General features: G+C 44.9%; 1 protein-coding gene and 1 long non-coding RNA gene across 6 annotated transcripts in view; one reads left to right on the forward strand and one right to left on the reverse strand.

Moving 5' to 3' along the window:
- Window positions 1–19,067, reverse strand: part of LOC102572691 (BEN domain-containing protein 5) — a 1,452,508-nt gene that overhangs the window by 533,622 nt on the left and 899,819 nt on the right. For 2 of the 5 annotated variants that reach the window (XM_019479201.2, XM_006259784.4), the window contains exon 1: window positions 11,206–11,593. The exons of the other annotated variants lie outside the window; for them this stretch is intronic. In XM_019479201.2, the coding sequence (XP_019334746.1) occupies window positions 11,206–11,433 (228 nt within the window). In that variant the 5' untranslated portion in view covers window positions 11,434–11,593. Of the gene's footprint in view, window positions 1–11,205; window positions 11,594–19,067 lie in introns of those variants that run through there. 5 annotated transcript variants of the gene reach the window in all.
- Window positions 11,387–19,067, forward strand: part of LOC109281080 (uncharacterized) — a 30,300-nt gene continuing 22,619 nt past the window's right edge. The window contains exon 1 of the long non-coding RNA XR_002087606.2: window positions 11,387–11,474. This is a non-coding gene — a long non-coding RNA (uncharacterized LOC109281080). The remainder of the gene's footprint in view (window positions 11,475–19,067) is intronic.

Here is a 19,067-nt window from a genome sequence, read left to right on the forward strand (position 1 = left end):
CAGGTGCACTGAGGACTAAAGCTGGGCAATTTTCTTCCAGTAAATGTGAAATGTGCTGAAGAATGCAGTTTAGGGGAGAAGAACAACTTGCGAATTAGATCCAGACTTAGCAAACACTTTTAATGCACATAATTAAAAATATAACTTAGAAAAGCTAAAACATTTTAATTAATTGGTTAAAATGTTTTCATTTAGAAAGTGACCTACTTTTAGAGGAGGACAAAACATTTTGGGAAAATCTGAACCAAATGTTAGTTTGCTTTGATTTTGTTTGGGAGTTTTTGGTTTTGTTTTTAATTTTTAGGTTCAGCAACTGAACCAAAACAAATAAACCCTCAAATCCATTATTTTGCCATTCACTGGGGACTCAAAAGTATCACGACTGTATTTCACTACTCATTCCCATGTTCTCAGCTTCAAAATTACTTCTTTAAGAATCTGTTTTCCATTCTAATTCCCAAATTTACCTTGGGCACTTTATCAGACTCTACAGGTAGGCTGAAGGAATCAACTTGCGCTACATTTTTCGAAACAACGTTTAAAAATAAAAGGATGCACAAGTTAAAGCAACCCTCAAGAAATTTTAATTTACTCAGGTAGCCAGCTATCTGACTTGGCAGCAGCAACAGATAAAATATTTTTTTGTGAATAGTCTGTTGTTCTTCCAGGTTTTTTTATGCTTATTACAATTTATCCAGTGTGTTAAAAATAAAGAGGGTCTTGGTGTGCATGGGTGTGTGTGGGTGTGTGTGTTCTTGAAGGCTCAGATCGAGTGCATCTCATTCCATACTCTGGTATGGGGTACTGACTCTTGCTCGGTAAAAGTTAACGTTAATGGGATATGGGGATGGTGTATATGCATTTAGTGCAGTTTCTAATGGGATTCCAGTTCCACTGCTGTGCTATGTTCAAAGGGACAAGTGTGTGACAGGAGTTTAACACAAAATGTATCTGCCCTGTGCTGTGCCAGAAGGAAAAGTAGGATGGAAACAAAAACGGATGGACAAGTAGGAACTTCATGAACAAATGCAATACGAGGTGTATTGCAAAAAGTAGCTCTGGGGCAAAAAGATGCCCAAAGCCTTGCAATGGCAATATGACTCATTTGCTTAAAACTTGTCTCCAATCATTTAAACTCTGCTGCCCATTAAGAATTGCACTGCTCCCTTATGTGGCCCTTATCATGTTTCCAATGAGTTGCATCTACTTATCCTGATCCAGTATATGGAATCATTCCTTCAGCCATCTAGGGAAACGCATTAAAATGGGTATAACAAAGTATGACATGGACTGAGTCTAGTTTAAGGGTGGGCGATGCTGGGGTTCTTCAGCTTGAAAAAAAGGAGTTCTGGAACGTTTAGCTCCCTGAGAGAGAAGAAGCATAGTTCACGTGATTATCATCTAATCCCATAGAACCAGCTAAAATAAAAGGGAAGTCTATGTTTTAACATAAAGAAACTCAAAAGGCCAGGAACATGGTGGGAGTTAGTTCATTGTAATGCTCGAGGAAGAAGTCAGACTTGGAGAGGCCTGGCCAACTGCCAGACAACCAATGGCTTAGGCTCACAGGGCTAGAGAGCTGAAAAAAAGATAATGGGTGTGTGTCTACCCTACGATGCCATCTCCAAAAGCAGCAGGGAAAGTGAGAATGAGAAGGGGGAAAAAAAAACTGCATAGTGCCCAGAGGGGCAGGAAAAACATTTCAGCTGAGGAAGCAATAAGGAACAGAGATCAGGAAGCCAGCAGTTGAGCTGTGTCAAGAAGTGGGCTTGGAAAGTTGTTCTGTTTGGTTGGGCCTTTGTTTTAACCCTGAAATGCACGTATTTGACCAAAGGGTCAAAAGCACCATGAATTACAAATGTGCAGAAGGCAGCAAGAGAAGATAAACTGAGGAAAATGGCACAAAATCTGTTGTATAAAAAGAAAAGCTTCTTGGTTACTCCAGGGAAGTCCTCAATCCTAAAGCCACATCCAGGAGTATAGAGTCAAAAAATGGAAACTCCATGTCTCTTCAAAACACTCTCATACTTTAACCTAGTGTTCAGGAGTTGAATCTCAGTCCAGACTGAATGAATTAAATGTTTTAAGGAGCAGAATTCAAGTGCAATTTTTTTCTTCACCTCTGGAGCAAGAGCTGGAAAACTGCAGAAGAAGAATGCTGTGCTCCAGATGGAAGAGAGGCAGCAGGTCTTGGATCAGTCTAAGCATGAGCTTGGCAGTACTGTTTAGCTAATTTCTTCCTTTTCTGAAGTTTCTGGTAAAGCTTGCTTCTTAATAAAGATGCTTGACTGACAGGTAGAGGAAATTTAAATCCCTTCTTCAGGCACATTTTATATACCTGGGCAAGCCCCAACCCCCCTGCCATGCCAATTGCTCCAGTCCTAATTTGAACAGATCAGTCCCATAATATGAGGATCATTCCCTCTGCATTAGTTCTGTCCTCTGCAATAACTAGTACTCTTATTCCTATTTTTTTGTCTTTATCATTTAACCCACCCAAAAGTGTACTTGATGTCTCCTAATTCAGATGGATATAGGATACCTTGCCAACAGAGACTGCAAACTAATTGCAGACATGAGGTAATAAAAACAATGGTGAGGCATGAAGGATAGGGGCTACTTCGGTTGTAAGTTCTTTGGACAGGCTAACATGCTAACAAGACACAGACACTGGCAACAGTGGTGAAGAGAAGGCCTGGGTGACTGAATAAGCAATAAGTTCAGATAAACAGAGAAGCCAAATGAGAGATTCAGCAAGGGTCTGCTATGGCCAGCTTGATAGGCAGTGAATTTAATTCTATTGGCAGTGTTTTTTGGCAGAGCAAAGGTGTAATCTAAAAAAGATTACAGAATAAAGACAGGATACAACAAGGACCCAGACAAGAGTTTAGTGATGTAGACAGAAACAAAACCCTAGATGTAAAAGGCAAAGGAAAGGCAGGCGTCTCAGATAACCTCCAGATTTTGGTTCTAAATTGCAAGAAAGGTGTCTTTATTTTTCCTCTCTAGTTCTCCCTTACTCTCTTATTTTTGTAAGAGGAAGAAAGGAAAAAAAAAATTCTGGCCAACATCAGTTTAAACTGACAGCAATGTGTCCAGGGGAGGGGGTCAAGCAGGCTTAAAGTAAGTATGGAAGGAGTGAGACAGGTTAGTAGTGATTCACAGTGAAAGGCAGATGTGAAAGCTGGCAGCTGAAGTCTTGTGAATGGATGAAGTTTCAAGTAGAGAAGAAGAGCCCTGTGAAGCCTACAGAAAAAGAAGAGATGGAAATAACATACCAAAATGACATGCTGGAATAACCACAATAGGAGAAGCAGAACTGAGAAAAAGAAAAAGGAGTGTGGCAAAAGTGTGGGGAGAACACGATGTCAAACAAGAAGTTTGTGTCAACAGTGTCAAAAGCAGTAAGAAAGAAGTGACAGGCGAAGATGGAGCATGCACACGAGGAACTGACCAGAAAACCTTGGTGAGAGAAATTTCAATAAGATGGAACGAACAGAGGGTAGACTACAAAAGATTCAAAAAAGAATTAGAGAATTAGCTGTAACTATTTTAAACTACTTGCATGAAAGGCTTGGAGTTGTATGGGAAAAACAAAAATAGGCAGAAAAGCAGAAGCAACTGGCTGCTTCATGAGAATGGAAATCAAATCAGGCCTAGTTTGTGCAAGAGTAGAAGTGAGGTGGCAGAGGTGAAATAGGAGGAAACTACTGTAAATGACACAGGAATGGATTAGGTAAACTATCAAGTGTTTCTTTAATTTGCACTTGAAATCCTACAGCAAGGCTGGCTCTACTTCATTAACTTTTACTACATTATTAAAAGAAAAAAATGCAGCGATATCACCAATCTGATCCTACTCTACAACAACAGTACCAAATGAAACCATAAATAGAAACTATATATTAACATATGCAGTAATTTGAAGTAAGTTTTCCAATACACAGGTCACTGTTAAAATATTTTGCAACTCACATTATGTGAGTATTTACTGATACAGTGTAATGAGCACCTTTTGGAGCTCTTTTGGAAGTTTAGCAAGGTAAAAGCTGCTATAAAATACCTAACCTACAAATAAAATGTATGTCATGATTTTTTCTATCATTAATAAAAAATCTGTTAGTTTCACACATCACATACATCTCCAACTGTAGTTACCAAAAAAAGCAAAATGGCTCAAAACTCAAATTAAAGAATTGGTATAATGTATTAATATACAGGTCTGTGTTTGAATCACCTTCCCTCTTTAAGACCACAGCTTTTATTTTCATTCAGCTACACAGAGATAATATAATAGTGTGCTTGTCTTAAGAAGCTTAAGAAACTTACGAAACTAGGATCCAGCAGAGAAAAGACAGGAGGCTGGCACATGGGAAGCATAGTCTATGCCAGTGGTTTTCAACTTTTTTAGACTCAAGGCACCCCTCAGAAAATGTTGGCTTAGTCTGCACTTACTTTTTGACAATGGAAAGATAGAGCATTTTTTTCTATTGCAAAGAACTAAGAAAGACAACAGGTCAGAATGTTTTTAATACCATGGATTTGTGTTTGAAATATCTGGATTACCTTATGACTCAAGCCTGCACACCTAACAGTGGTAACATTGTGTAGCACCCCATCGCACCCTTGAAAAAATCTCAAGGTACTCTAAGGTGCCATGGCACCCTGGTTGAGAATCATGGTCTATGCTAAGCCAGAGACTGACCTTGAGTAACTCCTCCTTCTCTCTCTATCCCCATATAGATCACAAAAGATTGTAAGTATGTTTGAGCACCCACCTGAATCCTAACTGAAACCCAATACAGTATCCCAAATAAATGTATTAAAAAAAAAAAACAAACAACCTGAATATATGGCGGATGTTTTAAAAAGTCCTATCTTATACCTCTGTCTGTCCTACATAGCTACTGATAAAATAAAATGTCTCCTCTCATGGAAGTGCTGGGAAGATTATTTTTGTGATAAGTGTTTTACAAAATCTAATTACTGTTGCAATTAAAATGCCTTGTAAAGTGCATTTTGAACCTACAGACAGTATACACTATGAGGTGACAAACTGACTCACGGCAGAAGGCAAGGCAAGCTGGCACCTTAGAAACTACCTCATTCAGAAAGGTCTAAGTCAGGGGTGGGCAACATTTTTTGGCCAGAATGCCAAAAAAATCATGTCTACCTTGGAAGGTGCCGGAGTGCCTGGAGCAGCTGTCTGCAGCCTCCCAGCTGCAGCCAGCCCACGGAGCCCCGTCTGCTTGCAGCAGGCCTTGCAGCCTCCCAGCTGCCTGCTGGGAGCAGCCTGGGCTCTGTGGCTGGCAGCAGCTGCTTAGAGCCTGGGCTGGCAGTGGTGTGCCAAGCAAAATGGCTTTGTGGGCCATGCTTGGCATGCGTGCCGGGGGTTGCTGACTCCTGGTCTAAGTTTTCATAAATGGCAGCCTACGTCATCAGCATCTGAGAAAGTAGGCCAAAGGTAGGCAACCCTAGCAAAGGTACCAGAACGTGGCACATGAAAGCGTTTTGTTTGGCCAAGTGCGCGTTGGGGCAGACACTAGGGAAGGGGCCAGGGCTGCTATGACAAAAATGAGCCCTTCATAGCTGCCCCGGGCATGCCAGCATCTTTCAAGTTGAGGTTGCAGGTGTTTTTGGCACTCTGCTCAAAAACAGTGCCAACCCCTGAAGTAGGCTTTCAGTTACAAAAGTTTATGCCCGCCCAAATGAGCGTCTCTAAGAGAGTGATTCTCAACCAAGGTGCTACAGCACCCTGGGGTGCTGCCAGATCTTTTGAAGGGTGCCATAAGGGACTTGTTAGGAGATTAGCAAATAAACTGAGCAAATAAGCATAGGCTGAGGCTTGTCCCTGAATGGACAATGACCCATCCTCACTGCCAGGGCCATCTGCAAGTAAGCACTGTAATCTATAAATTAGTTTTGAAATTGGGTGCCACTTAGTTCACAAAAGTCATGGAGGAGTGCGTTGAGTACAATGAGGTGTCCCCCAAGTCCCAAAAAGTTAAGAATCACTCCTCTAAGGTGCCACCGTGCCCTGCCTTCTGCCTGAATTCAGACTAAGTCAGCTAACTACCTCTGCCTATTCAAAATGACTCAAGGACAGACTCAGTGCTCTGCTTGCTTCGTTTAGCTGCTTTGCACGATAAAAACTGTTCCATAATAAAGATTCTGCATGGGGTTTCATGATCACATATGGTCACAAAGCGGTGAGAATTTTAGCTGCACTGACGGGCTAGGACCCAGAGCAAACACTACATAGGAAGCCTCTCTAGTCACCTACCCACCAAGGAGGACTCATACAGGTCTTTGAAACAGAAATGAGTAGAAAGATCTTAATAGGAAAGTTGCCAGAAGATCTGCAAACTTTGGGAATTAACGTAAGAGAGGAGCACTATCGCAACGACTGCTGGTTTATAAGATATCAATGTTCTAAAAGAAAATACTTTGCGTGTTAAAATTCTCTCAACAATATCTGACTGGTACTCAGAGTACATTATGGAGAAAATGTTTGTTGGCTTAGGAGCAAACACTTCTCCAACCTATTTTTTTCTTCTGTTGCTTCCATATGAAATTACATATACTTTTAATTAACTGAATTTAAAATGAGCTAGTAAACCTTAAAAAAAAACTGGTGCTTTTAACAGAAACATTGCCACTAGTTTAACTACATTACAAGCACAAGGCTGTATATTACGGCAAAGTATATAGTTAAGAATGCAACTGGGACAGTAGGCTGGTCTGTTTGGAAGGGGTCTATGATAAACTGAAAATAGACACTCTTACTCTAGGATAACTTTCTGTGCGAATCCTCTTATCTCATATATCAGTACATCAGGTAAAACTTCTGATGCAGTCAAAACCTGGCCTTTAAAATTCTATTTACTGGCATTATATCCAGCTGTTGACACAAAACAATCAATCCTGTGATAGGTTACTCCAAACCACTTCTGACCTGCTACTGCTTTCAGATTAGAGCTAATTTGCCAAGTTAGGGCCAAAATGCTGAACCAACAAAAAATACTAAAGAAAAACAGCCTCTTTGTGTGAGCTCTCCACATCTCTGATGCTTTTTACTATATTAGAATTCAAAAGCAAAAACAACCCCCACACCCCACCCCAGATTTTAAAATAACAGTTCAAAAACTGGAAGAAGCCTGAAATTTAGTATTGTGCACTTTTACTGTTTCATGACTATTATATTCAAATTTAGCCTTGACACCATGAGCTGTATCTGTGGGTGTGGTAAGGCTGCTTTACACAGTAAAACCAATGTGGTTTGGGGCTGAATGTGTATATATATGCTCATGCTCTGCTCTTTAGAAAGCAATGCTGCAAGCCTGTGTAGGGGTTTGTATGCCACAGGTCTCCTCATGACCACATTAGCAAAGAGAAGTAACATGGTTTGTAAAAACAAGAGTATGTGAGACAAATCTAACCCATACCAAGCCTCAGATGGTCCTACTAGTGCAACAAGGAAGACATATGTAAAGCAGCACCAGGATCACAGCAATGAAAGAAGCAGCTTTAAGCCAGCTTTGCAGAAACAGCTTCCTGACCACTCGCTCTGTATTCTAAGTGCATCTGAGATCTGGGCCTTGCAGGTACTGTAGTCCTTTGCAAGTTTCTCCTCCTGTAGCTACTCCCATCAGATCCCTCATCCGTGTGTCAACAACAAACAGGACAGCCTTAGTTTCTCAGATTCTTTTTACACTATCCTCAGTCACAACTCCAAGTATCGTTTAATTAAAAATGAAAACAAAAACAAAACACAAAGAATTCTACTTAGGATTGCCACACTGCCTAGAAGATTAAATCTCTTTGAAACACACAGCAAAATACTTCAATGTGAAGCTTAAATGTTTTTTAAATTATGTTAAATCGGAGGTGTCAAATTCATCTGGTCCCATAGGCTGGATCCAGCGCACGAATTGTCCATTTCAACCAGTCCTCAGACTGGCTGGGGCAGGTACCAGGAGCAACGCAGGTCCTGGACCAGGTGGAGCGGGCACTACACACCGCGTGTTCATCCCAGACCCTGCACACAGGGTTGATGCAGTGTGCAGTACATGGTGTCAACTCTGAGAAACAGGGACAGCATCAGGGGCTGGATGATGGGGCTCCATGGGCCTTTGACACCCCTTTGTTAAATAAATTAAATTGATTTGTCTAATTTTAACCAGAGGTGGAACGTATGCCTTTATCAAAGGGCTAGGAAGAATAGGGAGAAAACAAATATACCAATGTGATTGGAGTTGTGTAAGATAACAGTTAAATGGATAAAATTAGAATCTCAGTCTGTTTCTTGCATCACGCGAATAAGGGATTTTGAGATCAGTACCTGAAGCATGCATCTATTTCTTGTAGTCAGGAAAAACGTACCTCCAATGAGAAGATATGCCCTATGAACTTGGTAATGACCACTGCCTGAGGTAATCAACTCTAAAATTTGTGCATCTCAATTTATTTAGCCTAGGGCATGCTTACCACTTCATAAGCAAGAACAATTCTCACTTTATCATCTAAGGACCACAGAAGTGATGTGGTGTAGGGCATATGCAACCAATAACAGAATTTTGTCCATAAACACTTTGGATGACTGTGAAGAAATTACAGACTGGAGATGGGTAGTTCAACAAGAAACCAAATTAAGACTAATTAGCACCTGACAAAGTAGGTTGTTGCCTATAAAAGTTCAGGCCTCTCTGAACTAGTCAATCTCTAGTGCCATCTGCCCTACCTTCTGCCTGGGCACTCTAAGGGAAAATTCAAAAGGAAAAGGAAGAGAAAAGGTATACAATCATCATGGAGGCACTAGTCCTTTCCATGAAATTAAACGCCACACTGTAACTGTTATGTAAAATTGCTGCAGTTTCATACTGCTAGGCATCCCATCTCAGTGCTGTAAAATGCACCCATACTCTGTGGAATGGCCGCTCTTTTTCCATTCCAGAAGTAGATGAAATTATTCCTATAGACCTATACAAATAGCAGCTGTCTGCTAACTTTACGTATAGAGATTGCCGGGGCACAATTTTCATTTAAACTCATTTTACAATGCTCAGCTTTCAATTTCTTCTTTCAGGGTGAAACTTGTCCTTTGCCTCAAGTTATAGATATTTTTCAGGGAAAAAAATTAAAGAAAATCCCTTCAATTGTTTTTATTACCAAAGTTTTTAAAAGTACTTAGCATTCCTTTCTCCCCAACACCGTGAAGTCTATAACTGTCAAGTGATCTTCTGGGCGTACTCAAAATACCCCCGCTTCCTTTTTTTCTGTGATTAAGCAGAGACTAATTTGTGACATCACATTTTAAATAGAAATGCTCTGTTTCATAGATGCAGCATTTCTTTCAGGACACAGGTGGTTCCACCTCGCCCCAGAGTTGCAAAGATTGTGCAGCTGGAAGACTTTAAAGAAGAGACACTGTTTCGACAGTCTGATAAAAGGTGTGGATTATGATCTGGAAAGTATCATTACTCTTCTCAGCGGTCTACTGAAGACTAGAGGCCAAAGTTTCAACATAACAGCTTAAAAAATGTTGTTGGCAGGACAAAAAAAAGGAACCCTTTTTTAAAAAAAAAAAAAAATGTTTTGGTCTCTTTCTTCCTGCTGTTGTGTTCTACAGTGCATCCCCCTCCACACTTCTTTGCTGTTCATTTTTCAGTTTTGTTAACAGAGAATAAAATGCTAAACGTCTAATGCTAATATCATTCGCTCACGTGGCATAGGTAAAGTTCAAGCTTTGAAGGGGCACAGCTTTTAGACCCCATTAAATTGGTATGAGCAAATCAGGTTCTATTAAAACTGTGAAAGGTACTCTCAGAACATGCCCAAAAAGAAGAAAGCAACTTGCAAATATGAAGCATGGTCCTGACCCTGCGGTCTGATCTATGCAAAGCCCCACTGACCTCGCTGCTGACCTACTCCTGTGTAGATGAGTTGACCATCTCCTTGATTCAGCTGATGATCAGTCTCACCGTATGTATTTTACATGCGTGTAAACTGACACACCACGTAACTTAACTCGCTTGTTAGTTAGCTTTGGAGCCCTTCAGGGCGAAACGCTCTATATAAATATGAAATATTATTATTGACTTGTAAATGAGCAGCAATTCCACGTTGAGTCGGCGTGGCAGACTCCAGTCCTGAAGCTACATGCCAATGGAAATGTTTTAGAAAGTATTTCCTAATGCTGTTTCCCATAAAAGGAACTGATGGTTTTAGAGCCAGCTTACTGATAATGCCGCTGGTGCCAAGGCTGGTTCAGTAACTAGGACTCCAGCCTACCACTCCCAAGATCTTTTATCTAAGATGAACTTCTTTCCTCGAGCATAAATAACTTCTTGGCCTAACACAATAAACGTTTAAATTAAAGCGGCTGCCAGGTGACGGCTTCAAAAGTAAAGGAGTAATTCTGCACGTGTTAACGTGCGGCTGAGTCAGCGGGACTATGATTTCTATGGGGAAAAAGTCCCCCCAGTGCTCATGGTGCGCCAGAGCTGGAGCACCCAAATCTTAAGACTGTGACGTGACAGACGCTAAGACGGTCGCCCAGCGCTCCGCAGGGATGGCGAGTTTCCTGTGGAAACTTAAAAAAAAAAAAAAAATTCACTGGGGGAGGGGCAATTAAAGCAAGTCGCTAACGCGGGTAATAAGCCTGGCGCTCCACGGAAGAGATGGGTTTGCTCTGGTTCGAGAGGCCTGAAAAGCAAAACAGTCGAGCGCGTCCGGAGAAACAAAGAGCGGAGAAAGCGGGTGCGGGACGGGGGCTCGTCCTGGGCCCCGCCGCCAGGGGCCGACTCCGCTCAGGCCCCAGCCAGGGGCCAGCTGCGAGCCCACGGTGCCGGGGACAGGAGCAGCACGGGCCTGACGGGAGCACCCGGGGGCGCCCAAACGTTGGCACTGCCTCTCCCCCCCGCTGCCTCACAACTATTGGCTGCTCAGACCTTGCCCTTGCCCCTCCCCCCCACAACCGTTGCCCCTCAACCATTGGCACTGCCCCCCCCACCACTGCCCTTCAACCATTGGCTGCTCAGACCTTGCCCCTGCCCCTCAGCCGTTGACACTGCCCCTCCCCCCACAGAACGTTGCCCCATAGCCGTTGGCACTGCCCCTCCCCCCCTAACCGTTGCTCTTCAGCCGTTTCCCCACAGCCGTTGGCACTGCCCCTCCCCCCCACCGTTGGCAGTGCCCCGCGCTCACCTGCCAGCGCCAGGATCTGGGCCTTGTGCAGCAGCAGACGGTCGCGGTCGCCGCCACCTCCTCCTCCTCCCCAGTCGCCGGGGCTGCCGCCGCCGCCGCCGTCCTCCTCGTCTTCCGCCGCCGCCGCCGCCTCGTCCGGGTTGCGGTAGACCGTGTAGACCTTCTGGTTGTCGAAGTCGAGGCGGGACGTGGGGCTGAAGTCCTGCACGCACGAGACGGGCAGCGCATAGCAGACGTTGTCCTCCAGGAACCGCACGAAGGCGTACATGGTGCGCGGGGCCGGGGGGGGAGGGGCGGGCGGTTTGGGCGGGGGGGGAGGGGAGGGGCCGGGCCGGGCCGGGCCGGGCCGCCGCGCCGGTCCCTCAAGTCCCGACCGCTGTTATTGTTCGTCCGGATGCGGCTCGGCGCTCGGCTGAGCGCGCCTGGCGGGGCGGGAGGGGGGGGGCCGGCGGCGCGCGCGGGGCCGGGCAGGCAGGAGCAATCGAGCGCGGAGCGGCGCGGAGGGGCGGGGCTCCGGGCAGGTGCGTGAGAATTACCGTATTTGCAGCAGGCGCGCAGCCCCGCGCGAGCCACCGGGGCACGGCGCTGCAGCCGGGAGAGCGCGCGAGAGGGCGTGCGCGCCCCAGAGCATGCAAAAAGCCATTTTCTCGACGAAAAGCCATCACATCTCTCCAAAGAACCGCAAAATGCACTTTTTTTTTTTTTTGAGTGAGCCGTCACTGGCTTTATTTGGGAGGGAAGGGATGGGGCAGGGTGAGAATGTTTCCTGTTTCAAGCCAAATCAACCAGATTGATTCCGAATCGGTCAAGATCATAGGTGGCCCCGCAACGGGCACACGTCCTCCGTCCCAGCTGGGGCAGCAGATGTTTCCAAAATCCTTTAGCGGGCATCCTACGTGCAGGTCCAAGCCCAGAGACTCAGGGTTCGGATACCCCTGTGTTTTGCTTGCCCTCAGCCATAAGGCCCCAGGAGCAAGCGAGGGAGGAGTCTTCCCTTTCCATAAAGGGGGCATAAAGCCAAGACCTTCCCGCTCCAGCAGCTCAATATGCTACCTTCATAGATTACATAGACGTTAGGGCTGGAAGGGACCTTGAAGATCATCGAGTCCAGCCCCCTGCCCCGGGGCAGGAAGTCAGCTGGGGTCAAAGGATCCCAGCAAGATAAGCACCCAAACGTTTCTTAAACGAGTCCAGATTAGGTGCCTGCACCACTTCTGAGGGAGTCTATTCCAGGTTTTGGGCTCAGACAGTAAAGCAGTTTTTCCTTACGTCCAGCCTGAAACAGCCATGGAGGAGTTTATGACTGTTTGTCCTTGTTATCCCTTGGGGCGCTCTGGTGAACGGGGCTGCAGCCTGCCTAGACTAGCAGGTACTATCCCCACGCCAACAGAGCGGTCTTCCCGGGAGCGACTAGGAAGCCAACGTGTTGATCATGGTATTTCCCCCTGCCAGGCAAGCACAGGACTATGCTTGATCTGAGCCCCTGATTGTCAGCACTTCCTTAGGACTGCCTCAAACAAAGACATGCTTCAACTTTGATCCCCAGTTTCACTGACTCGCTGGTGACTTACACTGAGCAATATAAAGACAACGACTTATTTGCATGCTTACTTGAATATTTTTCAGTGTAGGATAGTTTTTCAGCAAATACCATAATTTTGAGCTTCCAATATGATCACTTTATATTTAAGACCTGGCAATGCTGCTCTGTCGCTTTGTGGCCGAGCAGGCAGCTCTGTCCCAGTACTGGGGTCCCCTAGGAGGGGGCTTGCCCCTAGCCAGGTTAGGGAGGGGATTCCCCCTCCCAGGGGAGGTCTCCTCCTCTGCTCCTTCTCAGTGCTGCACTCATCTCCCCCCCAAGAGCCTCCTTTCCTTCCCCTGGCCCAAGAAAACAAGCGAGGAGAGGGGTGCTCTCCTCTGCCTGCAAGGCTGGAGCCAGCCCTGAAGAGTTGCATGTGCTGAGCAAAGGCAGCAACGGGGGCAGAGAGAGGAGCAAGCCCGTTTCCCAAGCAGCCAAGTTCAGAGTCCAATGGGCCAGAGCCACATGCCAGAAACACTGGGGATTAATTTTTATTTTTTTTTTGCTCCAAAACCCCTATTGCTCATGCCGTGGGTCACAACAATATAGAAAAAGGTTGTGACCAAACTTTAAAAATTGATCGTATTTTTCATACATTTTGAAAAAAGATGCTCTTGTGCTTCACCATATGTTAACACTGTGCATACTAATAAACAGGGATCTGGCTTTTCCATTTGTCTTGGAAAAATGTGGATTTTGTCCTTTAAAGAGCCATGGTAGAGCCATGGCCTGGCGTGCAAGCAGCTGGTGGCAGGAGGAGGTGAGGGCAGTGCAGCCTCCCCTGCCTGTTACTCTTTGTACTGCTGGTGGCACAGCTGGTGTGGAGATCCTGGTGGCAGCAGCAACAAATCTTCCTGCCCTGCTCTGCCCTCTCATATCAGGTCCTGCCTGCCAGGCCGCAGATGTGGCTCTTGTTCATGGCAGGCTAGCCAGGCTGCATCCCTGTACCTGCTGTGGGTGCACAAATCTGAGGGGGCACATGCCCCACCATACCCTGCCTCCCCACCCCACACACTAGGGTTTCGGGGACAGCAGGTCAGGAGTGAGGGGCACAAGCATAGCTGGGGTGGTGAGGAGTTGTGGGTTGAGAGTGAGGGGCACTGCAAGGCCAGAGGACTCTTTTCTTCTTAAACTATTTACTGGGTCGGGCCTGGCCATTGATGTTTACAAATGGGTCCTGGTACAAATAAAGGTTGAGAACCGCTGTGCTAGGAGATGATAAAGACCTATCCCCATCCAACAGCACTGTCCCATGATTTCCCACTGCTGATGTTGAAGTTGAGCTGCCCATAGAAGATACCAAAGGGCTTCTTGGTGTCATTTTCCAAAGACACTAGAACAGAACTGCATGGGGTCTTTCATAGCTTTGGATAGCTGGCATCAATGGAAACGTGTCCTACACAGAACATGGATGTTCTGAAGTTCCCGCTTTACTGGGTTACATACTCACAACATTGCAGGTAGCTTTCTGCAAATTCTTAGGTGTCTTTTGTAAGGTTGGGATCCAAGGTCGCACTGATTTTATGATACACTTCCTTGTTACGAGCAGAAGAACAATTAGTTTAAGGAGATTACCTCCAGGTTCAAAGTCATTCGCGAGCAGCATGAGCAAGGAAGACGTAACCTAAAGCATGTGAATCCTAAGATAGGAATGCAGTCAGTTTTACACTTGCAGAACTCAACACAAAATGAAACAAATATCAACACGCTCTTGAAACCATGCAGAGTAACACCTGTTGCCTCTCTCTCCGTAAAGAAGTTTTAGGAATAAATTAAGAGGACACAGAAAACTGATATAGAAATAAAATGCATGTTTCAGCTATAAGCTTCTCTTATAACAATATGGGAGGCATCTCTTTCACATGGGCAAAGTTGTCTAACTCTTGCATTCTAAGATGTGTGCCTTTAAATTCCAGTCATTTATTTTAAGATGGAAGTATCACTAAGTCAGTATATGATTTTAGGTATTTTTTATACTTAAATTTTTACGATTAGGTATAATGAAATGCAGTTCCAAAGACTGCATTACTGATCAAATGATAACAGCTGCTGCAGTGATTGTATCTCCTCTATCTTTTGTTACAATAGAAGTAGGAAGAGCTGCAGGAAGACACAATGGGACAAACTGATAGTGGCTGTTACTCCAACTCCATTAGAGTTACACCAAGGATAGATTTGTCCCATTTGGTTCAGCAGCTGGTGAAAGATTTGGTACATTGAATCTTATTGAGATTGTATTTCCTCTGCAGCAGAAATCTATTAGAAGTATCTAGGGCTGCTGAAGAAGGAAAGAAAGTGGAGGAGAATGGAGAGGTAGGAGTAGAAGGAATAATGAAGACAAACTAGGAGAACAGGAAAGGAAGGTGGAATATAGAGAAGAAAGTTCTCTTCAGGAATCAGGGAGGCCCGGATAGTTTGCCTCACTACAGAAAACTGAAAGCAGCCGGGAACATAAAAAGCACTTCACATTTTCATTCACATTACAGTGATTTTTAGATTCTGACTATCTTAAGGAAAAGACATTTTATATTCCAAGGCCCAGTTACAACACATGCTGCACAAAGATGCCTTCCAGAAATCCTCTGGTTAGCAGCAGAAATGGTAGCGGATGCTGCCTTACAGCCAGAGAGGGAGGCATTCTGGGTGACAAGCCAAGGGTTAAACGAAAGAGCCACATGCTTACATGTACATACCTGGTCCCTACCAAACACATGGTTGCAGTAGAAGGAATTTTAATGATAAAGAATCACCTATTATCCTAAAAAAAGGTGAATTTCTCATATTTCTTTTCTTCCTAGAAGAAATATTATTTTTGGGCTCATTACAGCAGTAACTGGGGTTTTGTACTGTCTATGTTATGCAGAACATCAGGCAATGGTAGATGGGTAATGGTCCTTTCTGGCTTTACAATCCACCAATAAACACTCTGCATTGGATATGAAGGAGCCATATAGAGACAGGCCACCAGTATACAGTCCATGTGTGTACCAGCTTGGTAGTTTATCTGCAGTATTTTTCACAAGGGTTAGAATTTGCCACTCTTAATTAAAAGGGACAAAAAACAAAGCTTAAAGATGTTTAACAAAAACTTAAAGATGTTGCATTGCCCTTGTAAGGATCAATATAGTTTTTACACCACTCTTCATTTATCTGAGACCTAAAACAGCCAGCAAACTCAGCACTTTGACTTAGCCATTCAGAAGAAGTAAATAATTGTCTTCTGAAAAACATTTTTTTTAACCAAAACAAAACAGCCAAATGAACCCACAGTTTAAAAAGTAAAAGTCTCACTCCAAGAGCCAGGAAACCACAAAGTCAAGCCCCAGCCCTTCCGCAATTTGTGAACTGTTATTTCCTGGAACTCTTTTGACTCATGTTTGACTGCTGTTATTTCTGATGAAGAATTAAAACCAAAGATAAAGCCTGCTGCTTTGATGAGAACATTTCATATTTCTCTTAAGGATGCATGGTGAAGAGGCAGTAGTATTAAACAAACAATAGTAACCTTGGCACCCACATACCTCTTGCCAGTAAAACCAGGCTCACCAGTGACCTCTATGTTCAGTGCCATGCCACATATCAGTCCCTAGACACTAAGCCTCTTTGTAAAGAAATCCTCATTTACCTTTAGCATTTAGGAGCAACCTGATTTCTCATGGATGACCATTGACCCTTCCAGGAGCTTCACATTACCAACTGGTGACCTGGATCACCCAGGGTTTGCCTCAAATTTAAAATCCTGCTTGGAATTCAGGAAGAGGCCTGTATTTGTCTTGCCTTCTCATAGATTTTGTGTTTTTGTGGGAAGTGTAACTTGGTCCTGCAGTTGTGTAGTCTGCACCTGACCTTCCGCGACCAAAACTAATGCTACAAATCAAGTGGCAAGAGTATAAAATAAATTAGAAGTGAATTGTACATGATAGGTTTAAAATAAAAGCCTGTGGACAGTATTTTTCTCCCACCAACTATGTGGCTGAAAGCATACTAGATCCTTATCACTGTATTTTGATGATGACACGTCCAGTTTAGAATATCTCAGAAGTGATGACACATTAGAATGAAATATTGTCCAAAGGTGCATTCATGTGCACAACCACGCACACATAACAAAGCTGTACTGGTTAATTTTTATTAACAGTATGATTCAGAAAGTATTTCAATTATAAAATGCCCTGCCTCTTGATGGGTGGCACATACATTACAAGATCAAAGGAGAGAGAAAAAGAGAGAGATGCTGTGGTAACTACAAAGACAGCTTATTTCCATGTGTAAATGAACCCTGCTACTGAAAAGGACAGAAAACTCCCGAGTCCTACCCTGCCCTGTCTCCTACCAGACTTCAGACTAACATAGCTTACTACCTCTCTCAAATGCTGGGAAGTGGGGGATGGAGGGAGAGCGGGGGCAGGGACAGATGCAAAGAATGAAACTAGAGTTTCTTAAGAGGTATTCCCAACTCATCCCCAGTTAAGCTGTTCTGGACATGTTTGGTCACATGGGATATTGCATTAATAATCTGCAAAAATATAAAAAAAACCCTCAAGGTTTTCCATAGATTTCATAGACGTTAGGGCTGGAAGGGATGTCGTGAGATCATCAGGTCCAGCCCCCTGCCCAAGGGACAGAAAGTCAGCTAGGGTCAGAGGATCCCAGCAAGATAAACATCTAAATGTTTCTTGAAAGTATCCAGAGTAGGTGCTCGCACCACTTCTGGAGGAGGAGTCTGTTCCAGGCCTTGGGGGCTCAGACAGTAAAGAAGTTTTTCCTAATGTCCAGCCTAAAACAGTCTTGCAGGAGTTTGTGACTGTTGGGCCTTGTCATCCCGTGGGGTGCTCTGGTGAACAGCAGGGCTATGCGAAACACAATCATTTCATTTTGACATCTATTTTGCTGTTTTGAAGGGGGCAGTGTTTCATTTCGTCATTTCATTTCGTTTTGTCAAAAATGTTTCGTTATTTCGACTCATTTCAATGTTTTGCCCATAGGCTATAATGGGGAATCATGAAAATGCCTACAACAATGTCATTTCTTGCCTGATTTGGATGCAGATTGCGGGGCTGGTAGCCCCTTTTGAGGCCATGAAGCCTGCCAAGTTTCAAGGAGATAGGTGCTTCTTGGAAACTGCACCTCAAAGTCTTGAAAGCAAAACTTGCCAGCAGCGGCAACTTCCTGTCATCTGGCGCAGATCCGGGGGTTCGCACTTCCAGAAGGGCTGCAGGGTTGTGCCGGACTCCTCCCAGGGGTGCGGACCCCGGATGACAGGAGGCTACCGATGCCGCCTGGGACTGGCACTGGGTGCAGCCCACACCCAGTGCCGGGGAAGACAGATATTGCCACTGGCCCCACAGAGCTGAGCCCCATAGGGCTGAGCTCCAAGCAGCTCACAGCCGCGTACAACTGAGCCTGGTGTCAGGAGGCAGAGCAAAATGCCGGGGCTGCACTCTGCTTCCCACCACTGGGCTGAGCTCTGAGTGGCTCGCAGCCCCATGGAGCTCAGCCTGGTGGAGGGAGGCAGAGCGCAGTGCCGGGGTTGCACTCTGCCTCCCGCCACCAGGCTCAGCTCCAAGAGGCTCCCCAGCCCCCTGGAGCTTAGCCGGGTAACAGGAGGCAGAGCACAGTGCCAGTTCTGCCTGCCTCCTGCCACCGAGCTGAGCTCGATGGGGCTGGCGGAGCTGATTGGAGAGCAGCCTGGCAGCAGAAGGGAGGCAGAGCTGGTGCTACGCTCCAGTTGGCCCCACCAGCCCCACAGAGCACAGCCCAGCAGTGGGAGGTAGGGAGAGCCAGGGCTGCGCTCCCTGCCAGGCTGAGCTACATGGGGCTGTGGAGCCGCTTGCAGCACAGCCCTGGCTCTCCCCTGCCTCCCACCACTGGGCTGTTTTGAAACTTGAAACATTTCAAAACTTTCAAAATGTTTTGAATGCCCTCATTTTGTTTCAAAACTGTTTCGATGCTTTTTGTTTCATTTAGATTTTGCTGTTTTCAGCTCAAAACACGTTGAAACAGCTTCGAAATGAAACACTCAGTGAAATTTCACGCAGCCCTAGTGAACAGGTATTCCCCCAGATCCTTATGTACTTATAGGCTGCTACCAAGTCACCCCTGAGTTGGGTCCCTCTGGGGCTTAGGAGAAGAATAGATACATGCCTGTGTGTACACTTAATTTTTTTAAGCACTCTGAAACCATGGTGATGTGATACATGAGGCTAGGTTAGACAGATAAAACTCCAACCGTTTAAAATCTGCTGCCCTCCAACTGCTTCCACCAGGGCTAAGTGCAGATAGT

This window comes from Alligator mississippiensis, chromosome 5, assembly GCF_030867095.1.
Source record: "Alligator mississippiensis isolate rAllMis1 chromosome 5, rAllMis1, whole genome shotgun sequence".
NCBI classification, from domain to species: Eukaryota; Metazoa; Chordata; order Crocodylia; family Alligatoridae; genus Alligator; species Alligator mississippiensis.